At 40.6% G+C, this 17,767-nt stretch overlaps 2 protein-coding genes across 6 annotated transcripts in view; one reads left to right on the top strand and one right to left on the bottom strand.

Moving 5' to 3' along the window:
• The first annotated feature begins 1,133 nt into the window (after positions 1–1,133).
• ckmb (creatine kinase, muscle b) lies at positions 1,134–9,075 on the top strand. The gene is made up of 9 exons (XM_033631595.2): positions 1,134–1,280; positions 2,831–2,943; positions 3,246–3,342; positions 3,855–4,009; positions 5,046–5,178; positions 5,770–5,941; positions 6,519–6,642; positions 7,461–7,650; positions 8,504–9,075. Exons 2-9 carry the CDS (start codon positions 2,851–2,853, stop codon positions 8,680–8,682), a joined length of 1,143 nt encoding a protein of 380 aa, XP_033487486.1. The 5' UTR covers positions 1,134–1,280; positions 2,831–2,850; the 3' UTR covers positions 8,683–9,075.
• A 275-nt stretch (positions 9,076–9,350) lies between these two features.
• mark4b (MAP/microtubule affinity-regulating kinase 4b) overlaps positions 9,351–17,767 on the bottom strand; it is a 72,796-nt gene continuing 64,379 nt past the window's right edge. For 3 of the 5 annotated variants that reach the window (XM_033630315.2, XM_033630317.2, XM_033630316.2), the window contains one exon: positions 9,351–14,443. In XM_033630315.2, coding sequence (XP_033486206.1) covers positions 14,110–14,443 — 334 coding nt within the window. In that variant the 3' untranslated portion in view covers positions 9,351–14,109. The remainder of the gene's footprint in view (positions 14,444–17,767) is intronic. The other 2 variants (XM_078166909.1, XM_033630318.2) reach the window with 2 other exon arrangements.

The raw sequence follows: 17,767 nt of genomic DNA on the forward strand, positions 1-17,767 counted from the left end.
TGATCCCTTATCAACTTAAAGCTGCACACTGTCACCCTCTCCATTTAATCAAAATCATATTCAAACTATAGCAAATATTATACAATAATATTTCAAATAATCAGCAGCATATTTGTTACTTTTATAGCAATCTTTAATGTACTTTCTTCTATTTTATGTTCTTCTAAATTTGCATCACTATTTTGTAAATACTGAACATGTGGATTACTGGAATATTCATTTAATTGCATGACGTTCTGATATTGCAACCAGACCACCAGAGGAAATATTGGGATTGTATGTTTCTGGAAACCACTGATACTTTACATTTGTATGTTTCATATTTAGCGGATATACGTTTCAATTTTCAGTTTTATGTTGTGACAATGTTGTGGCAAACATTTGGTTAGGTTTAGGCACAAAACCCTTTTGGTTAGGGTTAGGTCACGTTTTGGCTTAGGATACCCGGTTTGGTTGCCACAAACACAGCTGGAAAAGTCTTAGGCTCTTGTTAAAAAAAAAACAAAAACCTGGTTTTGTTGTTTGTTGGTCTCAAACAGTGGTCTATCACTTGGCAGCCATTTCGCCTGGGCGTCACAACATCCACCAACCCCTCCTCCTCCTGATGAGAAACTCATATACTCATACGCATGTAATCTGAACTGCATTTCTTTAGAAACATTGATATGATACATATGAAATGTACAAATGTAACGATGATGAAACGTATGATGCCCACATTTAATTCTGGTGACTTGGCTTGGATTTTGACATTCATACTCTTGATGTAATGTTGCTATTGTTCAAAGGTTTTAAGCTCCTTTTTACATTTACTCTCTTTTTAAATCACTCTGGCAGGGTTATAACATTTGTCAGTGCTTACAACAGAGAGTTTCAATAAATCTAATTTCACCTGTTCAATAATGACTATGCATGCATTGAATTTATAAATGTATTAGGGTGGATGTGCATGTGTGCACTGCCTTCCAGCACTGTTCCGTCCTGCAGGCTCCTAGCAGCTACAAGCAGACAGGAGGTGAAAGGTTGGGCCAAGCGGCTGCAGCTGTCTCTCGTGTCGAGTGTTGTGTGATGTTCGTTCTTGCCTTTTAGAAACTCAACCGGGCACAGAAGACCCCCTGCAACCAATCAAATGAGGGGACTCCGATGCAAGTTAGCCAATGGAGACAGAGGTCTGAGTATAAATGCTTAAGCCCATCACCTGGCAGAGTTGGGCAACCCCTACATTTGGTGGACAGGATCTGATCCCGGGATCTGTTACCTCTTTCTTTTCTCCTAAGCAGGTAAAAAAGCTAAATATTTAACAGCCTTTTTCATAAATCCAAGCGGAAAGATTACGATGATTATTCTATATAAGTACGGACAAAAATCTCTCCCCCACCAAACCTCCTGACACCAAAATCGATCTAAGAGAAGGAAACATTTTTAACCAAATATCTGTCAGACAGATTCCACCATCTTTAAATTCTGGAGCATTTCTTGCATTTTTGTCTTGGATTCTTTTAAAGCTTTGTACATTTTTTCCTGATATGGAAACTACTAAAGTCTTCTCTGTACCGTTCTTCAATCAGTGCTCACAGTAGTGAGACATCTGTTCAAAAGACTTGATGCGATTGGTTTCTTGGATATGGGTAGCACTAGTCTGCTGATACAAGGATAGTTAAGCGTATGGCAGTAAAGTTTCAGTCTAACAGTTGTGACTATCAGCTGTTGCTGACGCTAGCAGGGCAAACTTGACGTGTGTCTTCGAATAGTTTAGGAGTGCTTGATTTAGTCATGGAACTTGCAGAGCCATCTGTGAGGCATGCAATGCTTTGACCTTTCAGTGCACCAGGTGTCATCAATCAACTACAGCTCCAACAAATGACACAGTTTTGACCTCTGTCTGTCGGAGAGTGAGATCAGCTATCGGTCTGTTCTGACTGATTCTGCAGCTGCGGCTCTGTATTTACATTTTTATCAAAGCTTTGTGTTTACGTACAAGATCAAGTTCCAAATTTGACGTGTGTGATTGTTGAGGTGGGAATTTATTTTGTCAAGAGGCTTTTTCAGTGCAATTAAAATGCAAAGGACACAATGACACTGTAAAAAAAAACATCTCAAGACAAAAAAGGAAGGAGGTCAAACAGAACCATATGATCTATGTGTAGTTTTAAATATTTTGTGCTATTTTCAGTCTTTAAAACCTTTTTTATTGCTTGCTTCTGGTACCTTAAGCACTTTCTCTGCTGTCCGTGCATTGTGGTGTAGCTTAGCCACTAAGTTTGCATTAGTCTGAAGTTGAATGGAGCGAGAGAGAAGAGAAAATCATTCCTGTAGCTTCCCACAGAGATGGGAGGGGTGCAGGACAACAGGGGGCACAGCCACACTATTAATAATCCTCGCTGTGAGGGGGAGACAGGTTGTGAGACAGTTACAGAGGAAGGGCAGCATGTGGACAGAACAGCTGACACCCTCACATTCTGTCTTTAACAAAGAGACAGAATGAGAAGGTTTCTCCTCTTCACCAGAAGACTCATAGACAAGGCACTTGAAATACTTGGAGAAATACCAGAAAAGGAAAATGGTATTCATCAGATCACTACACAATGAAGAAATATTATTTTGACAAATACATCTCGTAGCCATTTAAACTATGAAATTTCATTTTCAGGGCTACTTTTAAAAAATTCTTCTGATTTTAACACAATAGGGAAAAAAATACCTGATTACTGCACAGACCTGAGTCTATGGCATAACTCTCTTATATCACAGTCTCACTAAATGAGTCTACAAGCATTGCAGATTCTGAGAAAATAAAACCGCCTCTCCTGTTTTTCTCGTTTCTCCTCAGGTGGAGTAAGAATTGCAGCCATGGCGAGGAATTGTCACAACGACCTCAAGATGAAGTTCTCCGTGGACGAGGAGTTCCCTGACCTGTCCCTGCACAACAACCACATGGCCAAGGTGCAAAATCTGCTCTGACATCATCTATGCATGGCCGCACAACCCAAAACACAGATCCTGCAACAGGCACCAATAAATTGCAGCATGATTGCTCTTTAGAAATGCCTGACTTTTCTGTTCCAAAATGTACCTCAGATGAGACGAGTCACTTAAAACAAAACATTTTCCTTGTTGGTTTTGGAACCAGGAGGTTTTCTTAGTGCTAGTATACTTCACTGTCACGCAGCACATTTAAACAATCAAGGAGGAAGTCATGTGACTGTACAATCACTGACCTGCACTGGGTGTCATCTGCTGTACAGGCGCTGACCAAGGAAATCTATGGCAAGCTGAGAGGAAAGTCCACTCCCAGTGGCTACACCCTGGATGACGTCATCCAGACCGGTGTTGACAACCCTGGTAAGAAGGAGCAAGATATCAGCATTAAAACGCACCATGTCTATCCCAAAGATAGGGATAGACATGAATTAACTGAAGCAAAGACTGTATATAGCCAAATATGAGTTCTGATTATGTATTGTTAGGATTATAGATTGCAGCTTAACCTGGCAAAGCTAGCATCCATCAGGACTTTTTATTTATTTTTTGGGATCAGGGATAAAGTTTCTGTTCTGCCCAGTTAGTTATGTCCAGGAATTTCTTGTCACGCAGTGGTGCAGGGTGGTAGTGAGGTGCTGATCACTGGAAGTAGACTTAAAGGCAAGAAAAAGAGTTGCACATTCTGGCTCCATATGCAATTTGTATTTCATTCAGTAAAACAAGAGAAATGCACATGGCCCAAGGGTGTGCAACACTTTTATCCCACCCAGAAGGACAGGAGGACATATCAGTATCCCTCCATACATACAGTCTTTAAAGTTGAACTAACCAGCAATGTTACCAACCTCTTCATCTTCCCTCTTGTCCCCAAGGTCACCCCTTCATCATGACCGTGGGCTGTGTTGCCGGTGATGAGGAGTCCTATGAGGTCTTCAAGGATCTGCTGGACCCCGTCATCTCCGACCGTCATGGTGGATACAAGCCCACCGACAAGCACAAGACCGACCTGAACTTCGAGAACCTGAAGGTGAGCAGTCATGATGGCATTGTTATAGATCAGCACAGCTTTAAGGAGGAAGGATAATTGGCACGCTGCCACACCAAAAATAAAGGTCTGTAATTTTTTTATTGTGCAAAACAAATTATTGGTTACTTTTATGGCCACATCAATTCAAGGTTAAGTTCAATTACTAGCAGTGGTGGTAGAAGTGCTCGTATCTTAAGGGATACTTTGCCAGTTTTTCAACTAGACTTGTATCCTAACAATGTGAGTAGTAAGTGTAAATACATTATGGTAAGGGAACAAGAAGCGGAAGCCATACTGTTTACTGTACTTTAAAACAGAGGCTGAAAAACTGTAAAACTACGCTGTGCTAATCAAACATGAACCAAGATTCTTTTTGTGATTCGTGCAACTGTAATTTGAGATTGATTGTTACCAGCCAGCCTCCATATTATTTCCTGTGTCAAAAGGTCAAAATGGCATAGATGGGTCACGTCACCCACCAGCGGCAGCGTTTATTGGTCAGGTGCGGCGCAGTGCATTCTGGTAGTTGTAGGTTTTCTACTACTTGAGCAAAAGCAAATGCCACAGCCCCTTTCCTCTATTTTCTCTGGTCATGTAGGTCAAGGTGGAGCTCATTTTACTGATGTTATACACTGCTGAGTATTATTAATCTATAATAATAATACATCATCATTTATTAGTTTATGTATATATTGTAATCTGAATCTGTAAAGTAACTAAAGTTATCAGACAAATGTAGTGCTGTAAAAAAGTGTATGCTAGGAGAAGCATAAAGTGGAAATACTTAAGTAAAGTACCTCATAAATGTACTTAAGTACACTATGTGAGTAAATGCACTTAGTTGCTTTTTACCACTGCATGCTATAATATATTTATACCTACTTATAACTCACTTAAGTAAACTGTCTATCACTTCTAAAGTTTTTTTTAAAAGTATATGAAGCAAGCGACTTTGTAAGTAAGAGGTAAAAAACAATAGCTGTAATACAATAATAATGCCTCTGTTGTGTATTTCTGTCCTGCCTTCGTCTCTCAGGGTGGTGATGACCTGGACCCCAACTATGTGCTGTCCAGCCGTGTTCGTACTGGCCGCAGCATCAAGGGATTCACCCTGCCCCCCCACAACAGCCGTGGAGAGCGCAGAGCCATTGAGAAGCTGTCCATTGAGGGTGAATGTCAAACTAACAGTGGCTGAATGTAACTAAGTGTATTTACTCAAGTACTGTATGTAAGCACAGATTTGAGGTATCCGTACTTGAGTCTTGTCTTTTTGTTTTACTTTATATTTCTACTCGACTACATCATGGGGGAAATTTTGTTCTTTCTGCCCCACTACATTTATCCGACAGCTTTAGTTACTTTACAAATTAAGATTTTTTTTGCACACAAAACTTAGAAATAGCTTCTAGAATATCAAGCTTTGTTCTTAATGAAACTACCCAACAGTTTATACAAGTAAACTGTTAGTCAATTGGCAGCCATTTTATTATTTGTTAAAATCAGTTTTTCATGCAAAGAAAGAAAGAAAGACCATTATGGTTCCAGCTTCACAAACAGTAAAACCCTGCTGTTATGTTAAGGAGTCATCTAATGATATTATATATAATAGTCACAGGGGGATATATACTGCTTTCAGTACTTTAAGTACATATTCCTTATTATAATTTCAAACTTTCACTTGAGCAGCGTGGTCAGTGCAGGTCTTACTTGTACTTGTAACTGTCAGAGACTGACTCCTGTCTTCGGTTCTCTCCTCTCAGCCCTGGCCAGCCTGGAGGGTGAGTTCAAGGGAAAGTACTATCCCCTGGACGGCATGACCGACGCTGAGCAGGAGCAGCTGATCGCTGATCACTTCCTGTTTGACAAGCCCGTGTCCCCCCTGCTGACCTGCGCTGGTATGGCCCGTGACTGGCCCGACGCCAGGGGCATCTGGTAAGAGACACACAGACACATAGAATGGAAATGAAACAAAAAAAGATTATAAATCAGACTCTTGCCCCCACTTTAGAAAGCGTAAAATCAGATATGTGCTGTGATCAACTGTAAAAGCAGCTTTTCTTTTCTGTTCCCATATAAACACATGATTACATACTCACTAAACAAAAGACCCCCTTCTAAGCTCCCATCTGCCCTCCACAAACCAACCTTTAAAACTTTCACCATCTGTCTCTTTTTCCATTGCCCCAATATGAAAATCCTGATTACTCCTGTTTTCAAACATCTGTTTAAGTGTGTCACAAATAACCAAAGCACAGTGTGCAGCTGCAGCATACACTGCTCCTTACAGTGGCTTGACATCCTGTAAATCCACCACCATGCAGCTCAGATTATTCACATTATCAGGGTTAGCGTGTTGTCTTATATCCTACAAATGTTAACTGTCATGTTTCTATGAGGGACTTTGAGGAACCAAATTGTATCCATGCATTATTGTGTCAAATTTCTGTCTCGCAATATTTTGTCCAATATGTATAAATCAAGTATAACTGAGCTGCTTTTCCTCCTCCAGGCACAACGACAACAAGACCTTCCTGGTCTGGGTGAACGAGGAGGATCATCTGCGTGTCATCTCCATGCAGCTGGGAGGCAACATGAAGGAGGTCTTCAGACGCTTCTGCGTCGGCCTGCAGAAGGTAAAAGACAAAAACGTATATGCATTTTTATGCAGACTGCACAATTCAGCTGGGAGTTAAAGCCAATTCACCCCCTGTAAACATAACAACTTTCTTTGGTTACATTCTCTGCGCTGTGAATATGTACAGGGTGTAGATATGAAACCTTTGTGCACAGACCTTTCATCACTGGTGGAGGAAGTACTCAGATCTTGTACTAAAGTACTTATACCACATTGCAAAAAAGTTAATCAAAAATCCTGCATTCAATATCTTAGCTATGTAAAAGTATAAAAGCCTCAAATTATGTTATGCAGAATGGTCCATTTCAGAATAATGTTTGTTATATAATTGAATTGTAGTTAGTGATGTATTTATGTGTTCATCACTTTAATGTTAGAGCTGGTAAAACTGCAGCTCATTTAATTACTTTATATACTGCCAGCTCACGGATTTTACCTCAGTGATGAACCAAGTTTGATCTTCATCTATAATAATTCAGCAATTTATTTTGTGATTATGTTCTGTATTAATAATCTGAATCAAAAAAGCGGAGTGTAGAGGAGTAAAAAGTACAATATTTGTTTCAGCGTTATAATGGAGTTTAAGTATAAAGTAGCAGAAATTGAAAATACTAACGTCAAGTACAAGTACCTGAAAATTAAACCTATGTAAATCTTCTTTGTTGCATTCCACCACCTTTCACGGCTGTTAACCTCATGATGTTGAATTTCTGTCTTCATGATCAACACCTATGTCTGATTAATATGTGGTGACATCTGTTTAGTTATATTGTAACCACCGTGCATTACTCCTCTACTTTCCTTGTCACTGGTCAGATTGAGGAGATCTTCAAGAAGCACAACCACGGCTTCATGTGGAACGAGCATCTGGGCTACATCCTGACCTGCCCCTCCAACCTGGGAACCGGCCTGCGTGGTGGTGTGCACGTCAAGCTGCCCAAGCTCAGCACACATGCCAAGTTTGAGGAGATTCTGACCAGGCTGCGTCTGCAGAAGCGTGGCACAGGTACTAATAAAAAAAGGACACAGAAGAGACCCAGGAGATGTAGTTTTAAATTTTACCCAGCAGCTGCTGAAGGGAGTTAAAAAGTTAACAGCAAAGTTAGCATTTATTGGAAAACCAATATTAGAAAATGTACCTGAAATACAAATGCATGGGTTAAGATAAAAAGAAGCTACTGAAAAACTAACAAACTACTATTTTTAATTCAGGACATTAACTTCAGAATCTTCAGGTCAGCACTTCCTGTCTTATATAGGGCCTACACTGTTTTGTATAATTAGAGAGATACATTGGTTAGTCAGGCAGCGATATTCAGTCAGTGTCAGTACAGTCTCAGGGTCTTTTTTGGGGATATCAAGTATGTTTATAATATAATACTGAATGGGCCTACTGGGGACAGGACCAGGGGAGCCCAAAGTGTCAGGAGCCCCCCTCGCCTTCACCTGTAAAATGTCACTCAAAGAGACACGTACCAAGCAGGAAGATACTTAAAATGAAGAAACATAAAACAGCTTCAAAGAGACACAGAGACCCGCAACAACTAAGATAAGGGGCAAGAAAACCACAAAGAAACACAAAATGACTACAATGAGATGCAAAATAGCTGCTAAGATACACAAAGTGAAGACAAAGAGATGCAAAACGGTTGCAAAAAGACACAAACTGACTACAAAGAGAAGCAAAACAGCTGCAAAGAGACACAAAACTACTACTAAGAGATGCAAAACAGTTGCAAAGGTACACAAAGTGACTGCAAAGAGATGCAAAACAGCTTCAAAGAGACAAAAGAGACTCACAAGAACTACAAAAAGGGGCACAAAGAGGACTCACTTTGCTCCCGTTCTTCTCCCTCCAGGTGGTGTGGACACAGCCTCCGTGGGTGGTGTGTTCGACATCTCCAACGCTGACCGTCTGGGCTCCTCCGAGGTCGAGCAGGTCCAGCTGGTGGTTGACGGTGTCAAGCTGATGATTGAGATGGAGAAGAAGCTCGAGAAGGGAGAGTCTATTGATGGCATGATCCCCGCCCAGAAGTAAAGAGGACAGACAACCAATGACTGAATGACTGTCTGTGTTTGTTTTTTTTTACATTATAAAAAATGAACGAGTAGCCTTGTTGTAAAGTTATTTTACTGGTTTCGGCCAACTGGCTACTTCCTGCTTACTTCTTTCCATCAAGAAGACACTCCACTTTTCTCTCTACTACTTCCTTTCTTTCTTACTTCTGCTAACTCATCTTTTCCTTTCCTGCTTCTTCTTTGGTTTCCAATTACCTGTCACTTTAAACATCTTTCCCCATCTTCTTTGTAACATCCTGGGATCAATCCATGCATAGTCTGGTCATGGCTATGTATACGCACCGAAATAAAAATTTTTTTTGGTTGTAAATTATAACTGGACAATTAAACTATGCCCCATGTAACAATCAAACCGTCTCTCTCATGTTTTCCTTAAACACATGGATTTTGCAACCATTCATAACAGATGACCACTGATATGCACTCACACGAAATGACAGTGCATTTGAATATGGACACAAGTTAACAAAATCTAAAAAACTTAATTTTAGTGTTCACTGGACACACACACACACACACACACTCACACACATCATACAGCAATTCATCTATAACACACAGAAACTGGTGGGATTCCACGTCAGACACATTAAATCTATATCTGATGAAAATAAGAGACATAAAATATGAAAGAGGTTGAAAGTCTTTATTTTTGTGTCACACATTATTTCCTAGGAGACATGCAGGATTGCAGGTCGATCATTTCCGTAATTTTAGCCCATAACTTAAGTTTTCTTGATAACAGCAACAGCTTCAAACACACTATACAACAGAACTGTAGCCTTAAAGCGTGGCCCTAACTGTATCTACAGAACAGGTTCAGAGAGCGAGGCCCAGTTGTACACAAAAAGAAAATTGCAAAAACTAGCCCTAAATCACAGCTTCACATTTTCAGACAGTGGTGGATACCTGCTGCGGCTGAAATCTCCCATTAAACAGATACATTTCTGCAGACCTTACAGCCGTAAAGGTCAGAAATCTATCTTTCCTTTTACATATCAGTGTTTTGTTAGTTGCTGCATACTTTAGAAGTACAAGTTATAATTGCTTGGCTTTATAGAGTTACAATACAAGTACAACAACCTTTTGATTTTGGAGTCGTCAGTGTCTTCACATAATCAATGGAGCGCTCAGTGTGTGTGTTTTTGTTGAATCTTGGTCACTTTGTTCTGTAATGAGCAGCAAAGTGATTTTATAGATATCAAGAATTTCTCAAAGGTCATTCATCTTAAACCACCGCCTCATCACGTTGTAACAGTCATACACCGCTGACAGTAATACTGTAATCTGATTGGTCAACAGTCATACACGTCTCTGCAGTGCTGCAGCCTGATTGGTTGACATAGGGAAAAGTTTACTGTCTCTATAGATCAAAAGTGTTGCTGAGGTCAAGAACTTAGAATACATGTAATATTGGAGGAAAGAAAACTGTTAAAACTACAGTAGATCATTTCACAAAACAAGTTTTTGTCATATTTGCTACAACTCAAGTAGAACATGGGACAGATAATCTGTGGAGAAAAAAAAATCAGGTTCCTCTGGCTCCTCCTGGTGTTCCTAATATGATTTGCAAGAATACACCATGCCTGAACAAAAACAACCAATCAGAGCCAGGGGGAGTTACGCTCTACAGCCCCCTCCACCACACATGCTCTCTCAAGGCCCATATAAACTGTCTCTTCAAGGCCGGAATTTCATGTTGTTATGCTGTGCCGTTATGCCGTTCAAGGTACAGTCGCAAAATGGGGGGACAGAGTTGTCTCGCCTTTAAGCTGGCATCACAGGTACTAACCGCACCAGAGCGAGGTCTGTATGAACAAGAAAGCCAACAGGAAGGGATCATGGACGGCACAGGTGTGGGGTTTTGATGACGTGTTAAGTGTGGGACTCACCACAGGAGAAAAGTAGCTGTTGGCGGTTAACCCAATGAAGAACAGCAGCTGAAAATGTATGCAAACTGGGAACACAATGGAGGTCTGGGAGCTCCTTACCCTCCGACCACAGGAGCACTATGAGGAGCTAGACGAACATGAACTTTTTTTTTTCTTTCAACAGATAATATTTCTCATTTACTACTGACAGGATACAGCTACAGTTTCAGTAAAGTGACAAAAAATATTTTTCAAAAAGTTAACTGCTGTAGCTTTAAACCTGAGAAAACTTCATGGAGACAGGTCGCCATTTTGGATAACTGTACCGCAGTTTTTTTTTTATTAGGAGTTACATGTAAGCTCAGGAAGGAGGGCCATTGAAAATGTCAATTTTTCACTTCAGTGGGCTTTAAATGTGTGAGACAGTGTGATTTAAAAAAAAAAAAAAACAATTTACAAAGGAACAATACAACTTAAAGTGGAAACGGACAACTTTTTAACTTTTAACCCTCTATCATTTCCAAGTGGTATTATTGATGGCATCACTGTCACAAAGACAACAGTTCTTCTTTCCATTTCCTTCAGAGCTCAGCAAATACCAGTTTCCACATTTAATTCGGTTGTTCCAGTGTCCACCATTTCTAACACTGGGGATAATAACTGCAGAGAACTTACTCTTACTCTTTGGTAACAAAAGCGCTATCCTCTTCCTGTTTTGCTTAATGCACTTCCTTCGTGCTGTAAATTGAGCTGTCATTTTCCCGGGAGATTGTACCCACTGGCAGACAGAATTATATGGTAAAAGTGAGGCGTATAGGGAACTGGAACCAATCAAAATGCTTATACAACACAATCATTATTGTACAGCCATGACACTGTGCAACCATTTACTTCATAAGCAAAAAACGTGTCTATTTCCACTTTAATTTACAACTTTGCCGGTACAGTACGATGAAGTTGTGGCTAAAAAGCAAAAAAAAAAAAAAAGTGCTTAATGAATTTTAAAAACATATCAGCAATACAAAAAAACTTAAAAATAAACCAAACAAGGAGCCCTGTTGAGTCGATGCTTCAAGTCTAGATTCTTGGCTTTGTGGCTATATTGCACTACATCTGAGGAAAGTGATGGCGGTGGTGTTCGAACAGACTGTGGTATTTTTAAGTGCTACCAGTAAAAACCATCTCCTCCATTTACTCTAAACCAGTATAAGCTACTGTGGTCATGTGTTTTTAGATGAAGAGATCATTGAAAAAAATACTGAAAAAGCTTGAAAGTCAGCTTACAAAAAATGCACTGCCTTTACTGGGTCCAAATCTGTGGCTGCTTAACTTTCAACTGTTGGACATCCAACAAGAAAAAACGTTTGAGCCTCATGTCTGTATTGGCCTCATGGGGAAAGGAGTGAGGATGTGCATTTTATTGTATCATACTGTGTTGACTTTCCATCACATCAGATAAAAACTGTGATCCTCAGAGTAAAAATCTGGGGACAGTCCATTGTTCTGACGGCCCAAAATTCCTAAGCCTCCAAGTCTGAAAAATGTCCCACTTGACTGAGAGCCCATTTCTCCAACAGCCCGTTATCCCAAAACCAAAAGCTCCTTTGCTACAAACACCCGATTCTCCGCAAATGCATACTCTGCAGTTAGACAACCTAGTCGCAAGAGGAAATGTTGGCCATTGACATTTCTGTAAACCACGTTACATTTGTACATTATTGTGCAGTGGACACGTTGGAACTTAACGTTTTTTCAACAATGTTGTGGTTAACATGTGGTTAACCAACAGCTATTGTTAGGAAAAGATCATGTTTTGGCTTAAAACACCCATGTTTGGTGGCACAAAACTTCTAGAAAATCAGGGATGGGTTGCTGAAAAATACCCAGGCTCAGTGGCTCAAGTGCCCCTGGGAAACGCTGTGAAGCGTCAGTAAAAACGCCAGGAGTGGGTGGCTCAAACGCTGCTAAACTGAAACTAACTGCAGAAAGTGTGTATTTTCGGAGAAATTGGATTTTAGAGCAATGGTCATTTGGTTTTGGGATAATAGGCTGCTGGAGAAATGGGCTTTCGATCAAATGGGACATTTTTCGACTCATGGGGCTTCAGAATTTTGGGACATCAGGACAATGGCATGGCACCAGAAAGCGATGCTACTTGGCCTGTAATCAGTACAACATCTGATTTGATGAACTTTTTATAATCAAATATTTAACCATTTTTGGTACAGATTTTATTCTTTCAGTTGTCTGAGCACTCAGTGAAAGCTTACAATATGCGTGGGGGGTTAAATTAGCGCACACTGGTGTCACAATAATGCATTCCGATTGGCTGACAAAGCCAGCTTTCTAATGTGTATAGACTAAACCTGCTCAGTGGAGGCCTCTCATGTAAAATAAATGTAAAGCAGCTTGTTTTTTATGCCTGCGTACATTCAACTTCAAATCAAGAACTCCTGTAAAATAAGTACAGGGCAAGCTGAGACATCCTGTTGTGTAATAAGAACTCAATCAAACCACAGTTCCTCATGGGGATCAATTTTTTCGTAGAAATAATCTCTACTTTGCACTTTAAAACCAACTTTTAAGTGACAAACACTGGGCGAAGTAGAGTATATGTAAGGAGCAGTGCATGCTCAAATGATCAGGTTATTGGCCAGGACCTGTATTATTAGGCAGCTCTGCTCCTCTGTAAGCAGCTCACCTGCCTGTTGTCAATACACAGTGGAGATAATGACAGCAGGCAGAGAAACATTTTACCAGAAAAGGTACAAACAAACATTAAAATCCCAACTGAACAATGAATGGGTGTTATCAATGGATGGGAAGAAAGGCTGTGATGCTTCACTCAGTCTGTCACAAGTCTCTGCATTTCTGCATGTCTCCCTCTAGAGGCCGGAGGTCAGACTGCAACCTCACTTCTGAAATATGTGACGTCTGCTTCTGAGAAATGACAACAGATGTCAAATTTCTGCCCATCTTAAAAGCATTAAAGAAAGAAAATAAACTTAATACACAAAAATTAAAAACATTTCTTTAAATAGCAGCTCTTTAAAAAGGAATGTCGACAACAAATATGATACAATAGGAATAACAATGTCAACAACAACAGTTTAGCCATCGCTATCATTCTCAGCAACACCATCCTCATCATCATCAAACATGAAAAAAAAAAAAAAAAAAAAAAAAACCTGACTCCATGGGCTCGTATAATATGGAGGTGGTGGCGTGTTTCAAGCAGGGGTTGTAGGTCACTGACAGCTCCAAGGTCAAGGGTCATCGTAAGTCTGCCGATGGCGGTCTATCCATGTCTGTGCATCCGTTTGTCTGGCTGTGATTGGTGGCATCAGTAGAGGAGGGTCCGTGGGGGAGGCGAGGCATCGCTAGCCGCATCGGATGAGGTGGAGCCCAGGGAGGAAGAGGAGGAGGTGATGGTTTTTTCCTTCTCCTCCTCCTCATCCCTTCTAATTCATCAACCTGTCCTGTCTGTTATCAATCTGCCCCGCCTCCAGTCGCCCTCAGAGCTCCAGCTCCTTGGACACTTTGGTGGCGATGTCTCTAAAGGCTAACGGCGCCCCCCACAGACGCTTGAACCTTACACCGCTGCTCTGGCCCAGCCCGCTGGGCAGCTGGCAGACCTCGGCCTCAAAGGCCACGCGGGCGCCGGCTGCTCCGTGGGTGCAGGACAGGAGGAAAGGCCCGGCCAGGTGGACCTGGCAGCCGCAGCCTTGCGCTGCCTCACGCAACGCTAGCACCACCTCAGCCGGGTCTCGGGGGCTCCGCACCCTCACATCCCAGCCGCATCGGGGGGTCCGGGGCTCGGCCGCTTTCTGATGCCCAGATAGATGGCGACTGGAAGGGGAGGAGGAAGGGGCAATGCAAACAGAGAATGGAGGAGAAAATGTAGAAAAAAAGGTTGGTGTGGGATGTTTACAGGAGGAGGGTTGGAGGAGTTAGAGGTTTAGATGATGAAAAATAAAGGAGGAGGAGAGGAGCGAGGACAGATGATCAGATAAGAATGTAGGAGCATGAAGTTAAGAGTGAATGGGAATGGATATAAGGGTTTTTTAATTTAAGTGAAATGGACGTGTGGTGGAAGTGAAAGTGTGGTTGTATGAATGTGAATGTATGAGTGGTTAGGGGAAGGGGGAGGAGAAGAAAAAAAATTAATATCACATCATGGATTTTTACATCTCTACATAACAATCTGGGTCACTGAAAGGTAAATGTGTATTTTCTATTCTAACAACATTTCTTACTCTACAGTGAATGTACAACACCAAAGGGATTTGCAAATCAAACCCACCTCTAAATTAACTGCCTATTGAGGGATTTGGGAAATGATGAAACATTTATTTTGTTTCTAAATGTGAGCTTATGATCAAATATATCTAGTTAATTACATACTACACAGATAAATTCACACTTAAAGTGATAGTTGGGGTCTTTTCAAGTGGGGTTGTATGTCTTACCCACAGTCAGTGTATAATCTACAGCAGATGATGATTGGCATGCCTACAGTTTGCAGAAGCAGACAGAAGCGCTGACATGGAAGCTAAGCAATGTACTGCTGTGGACGGGGGCCGCAGCAAAATGTATTTTTGCCACCTAAAAGAAGTCCCACTTTAAATAACATATATATCAGTTTAACTGGATGCTATATTTAGAATATTTCCACTGCTTTACCTTGCCTTCAGACAGCATTTTTAGACAGATAACTGAGGCTGTTGCGTCACTTTCTTCAAAGCCAGACTCCATTGAGAAAAATAGTCATTTAACATTACTGTCCACAGGAGCTGCTGGTCTACTGCTCCCTTGTTCAGGTATTATATTTGTGTTATGGTGTGACTTTGGCATTTGAAGGGGTCAGTTCAGCTTCACCAATGTCACCATAAACACAAACTTACTAAGTGATCAAGACAACAGTAGACCAGCAGCTCCTGAGTTCAGCAAGGTCAAATTACTGTTCTTGTCAATGAAGTCTGGTGGCTTTGTCAAGAGCAAAAATGTGGATCTTAAGACAGCGACAGCTTCCCCATTGGAACGGGTTCTCTGATAGAAAGGTGAAGCAGTGAAAATACTCTCAGAATAGTGTACAATTAAACTGTCAAAGATCTTTTCATCTTCTGTGTCAGCACCCCTGAAGCCTCTCCAAAGTGGGGGCGTTTCGACTGACATCCACTGTCAGTAACATACTGACTATCAATAAGTGCCTGTTACAACCCTACTTAAAAAACTCTGGACTACCCCTTTAACACCAACTACAACACAAGGATCTCAACACACCAGCCTGTTGGTGTGGGAAGGTAAAGAGTTTCAGAGACTGAGCTGTTGATAGAAACAATGGAGTGTTATTATTTCTTCTCTTTAAATCAAAAGGTTGTGCCTGCAGGGATCATCTACCACAGGGAGAACCACCGTCTGTTAGCTACTGTCGGCCTGGTGCTGCTGGTTTACCTGCTGTTTTTAACCTGAGATTGAGACTGGACTGAAGCAGCTGAGGCTGAGAGAAAGTACACATGACCTTTAGTGACATACCGATAAACTGACACTGATAACCCTGAAAAAAATACAGTATCATTAAAAATACAAGATCTATACCATTGTCATCTAGATTTGGTATATACTTTTGTGACTGTTTAGAAATAATTTTGGAAGTAACCCTAAGCAGATATAAGTCTTTCATGGCTAATTTCTGTTACAGTATTGTGCCCTTAACCTTCTAATCAAAGTGTGTCTGTAATAATACAGGGTCAAACAAAACTGGACTTTTATCCAAGAGACCACAGTTCATGTCCTCTGTTAAATCAAAAGTAAATATTGTGTTAACATAACGTTACATAATTTATGCACAGTCCTTGCACAATGGCATCACTCAAGTAACATATTAATGTCACATCATGCTATGTTACCTAACAAATGTACTTATTTTAACCCAAAACATGATCCTTTTTTTTAACCTAACGACAGTTTTGTTGTCTAAACCTAACTGGGACCATTTCAAAAACATTAAACAAGTTTTACAATGTGTTTCAGTGGTGCTTCACATAAAGACATTAAAGTACGGCCTTTGTGTCTCTATGATACGCCGAGGGCATGTAAATTATTTGACGACCTGGGAATGAGAATGGGTTGGTTAAGGAGATAACTGTGGAGAAAGTGAAACCTATGATCTGAATGTTCGCTGTCATGACTTTTACTCTCATTGATCTCACTTCTATAGTGAAATAAATAGTAAAAATAAACTGCTCCTCATTTTTCTGGGACTCCCTAAAACTCCCCTTAAAGACCCCTGGCAGTCCCCGCACCTCAAAGATCAGCTGTTGGTTCTTGATTTTACAAGATCCAAGTGAGAGAAGTATGCATATTAGTTTCTGTTTGATTGAGAATGCATATATGTAACTGACCACAGTGTGCATTCTCTTTGAGCACTTTCATAGCTGTTTTACTGTATTTCCGTGAGCCCTCCTCTCAACATGACAGTGAAAAATTTAACTAAAGAAATCATTTTAAAAAACGTAGAACAATTTAGGAACTTTGCTGGATACTCAATTCAGTTCCTATGTTGGGTCACATGCAAAAAGTGTGACTCCATGTAGACTTCCGATGTTTGGAAAGTGCTCAGAAGAAAAACATCGGGTTTCAGTCACACCTGAGAATGAAAACATTTACAACTGCAGAGTGAACAGGACGCTCCTTGTAAATGCATTTTACTTAGAGATAAAAGGAATACAAATTTTAATTGAATTACCTTTAGACTAGCAGTCAGCAGAGACTTTCTTTTAGTTCAACATTTTAGGAAATGTGCCAGTTTGTTTCTTGTTGACTGATTTCTCTGTCATGTCTGTATGGTAAATATGTAGCTAAAGCCGGCAGATGGTTATCTTAGTTTAGCATAAAGACTGTACAGAGCCAGGGTGGTTGTTTCTCCCTGGTTTTAAAGGCAACAAAGTCAGTCAACCAGCATCTCTAAAGCCCACTAATTAACACGGTAAATGTTGTTTGTTAAATCCTTGTAAAAACATTGTTAAATCCTTGTAAAAAAAACCACACACTTTGCATGAATTTGCTGTTTAAGGTGGGGACATGGGCCAGATTATTTCTTGGCACATAACCCCCATAAAATGATACACATTTCTACATATATTTGTTTTGATCACCTTGTATTACTACTAT

Source organism: Epinephelus lanceolatus, chromosome 4 (assembly GCF_041903045.1).
Source record: "Epinephelus lanceolatus isolate andai-2023 chromosome 4, ASM4190304v1, whole genome shotgun sequence".
NCBI lineage: Eukaryota > Metazoa > Chordata > Actinopteri > Perciformes > Serranidae > Epinephelus > Epinephelus lanceolatus.

Coding starts and splice junctions, on each gene's coding strand:
- ckmb (XM_033631595.2), top strand. CDS start 2,851: ATGGCGAGGAATTGTCACAACGACCTCAAGATGAAGTTCTCCGTGGAC. Junction 5,179..5,769: donor TGAGAAGCTGTCCATTGAGG/GTGAATGTCAAA, acceptor CTCTCCTCTCAG/CCCTGGCCAGCCTGGAGGGT. Junction 6,643..7,460: donor TCTGCGTCGGCCTGCAGAAG/GTAAAAGACAAA, acceptor GTCACTGGTCAG/ATTGAGGAGATCTTCAAGAA.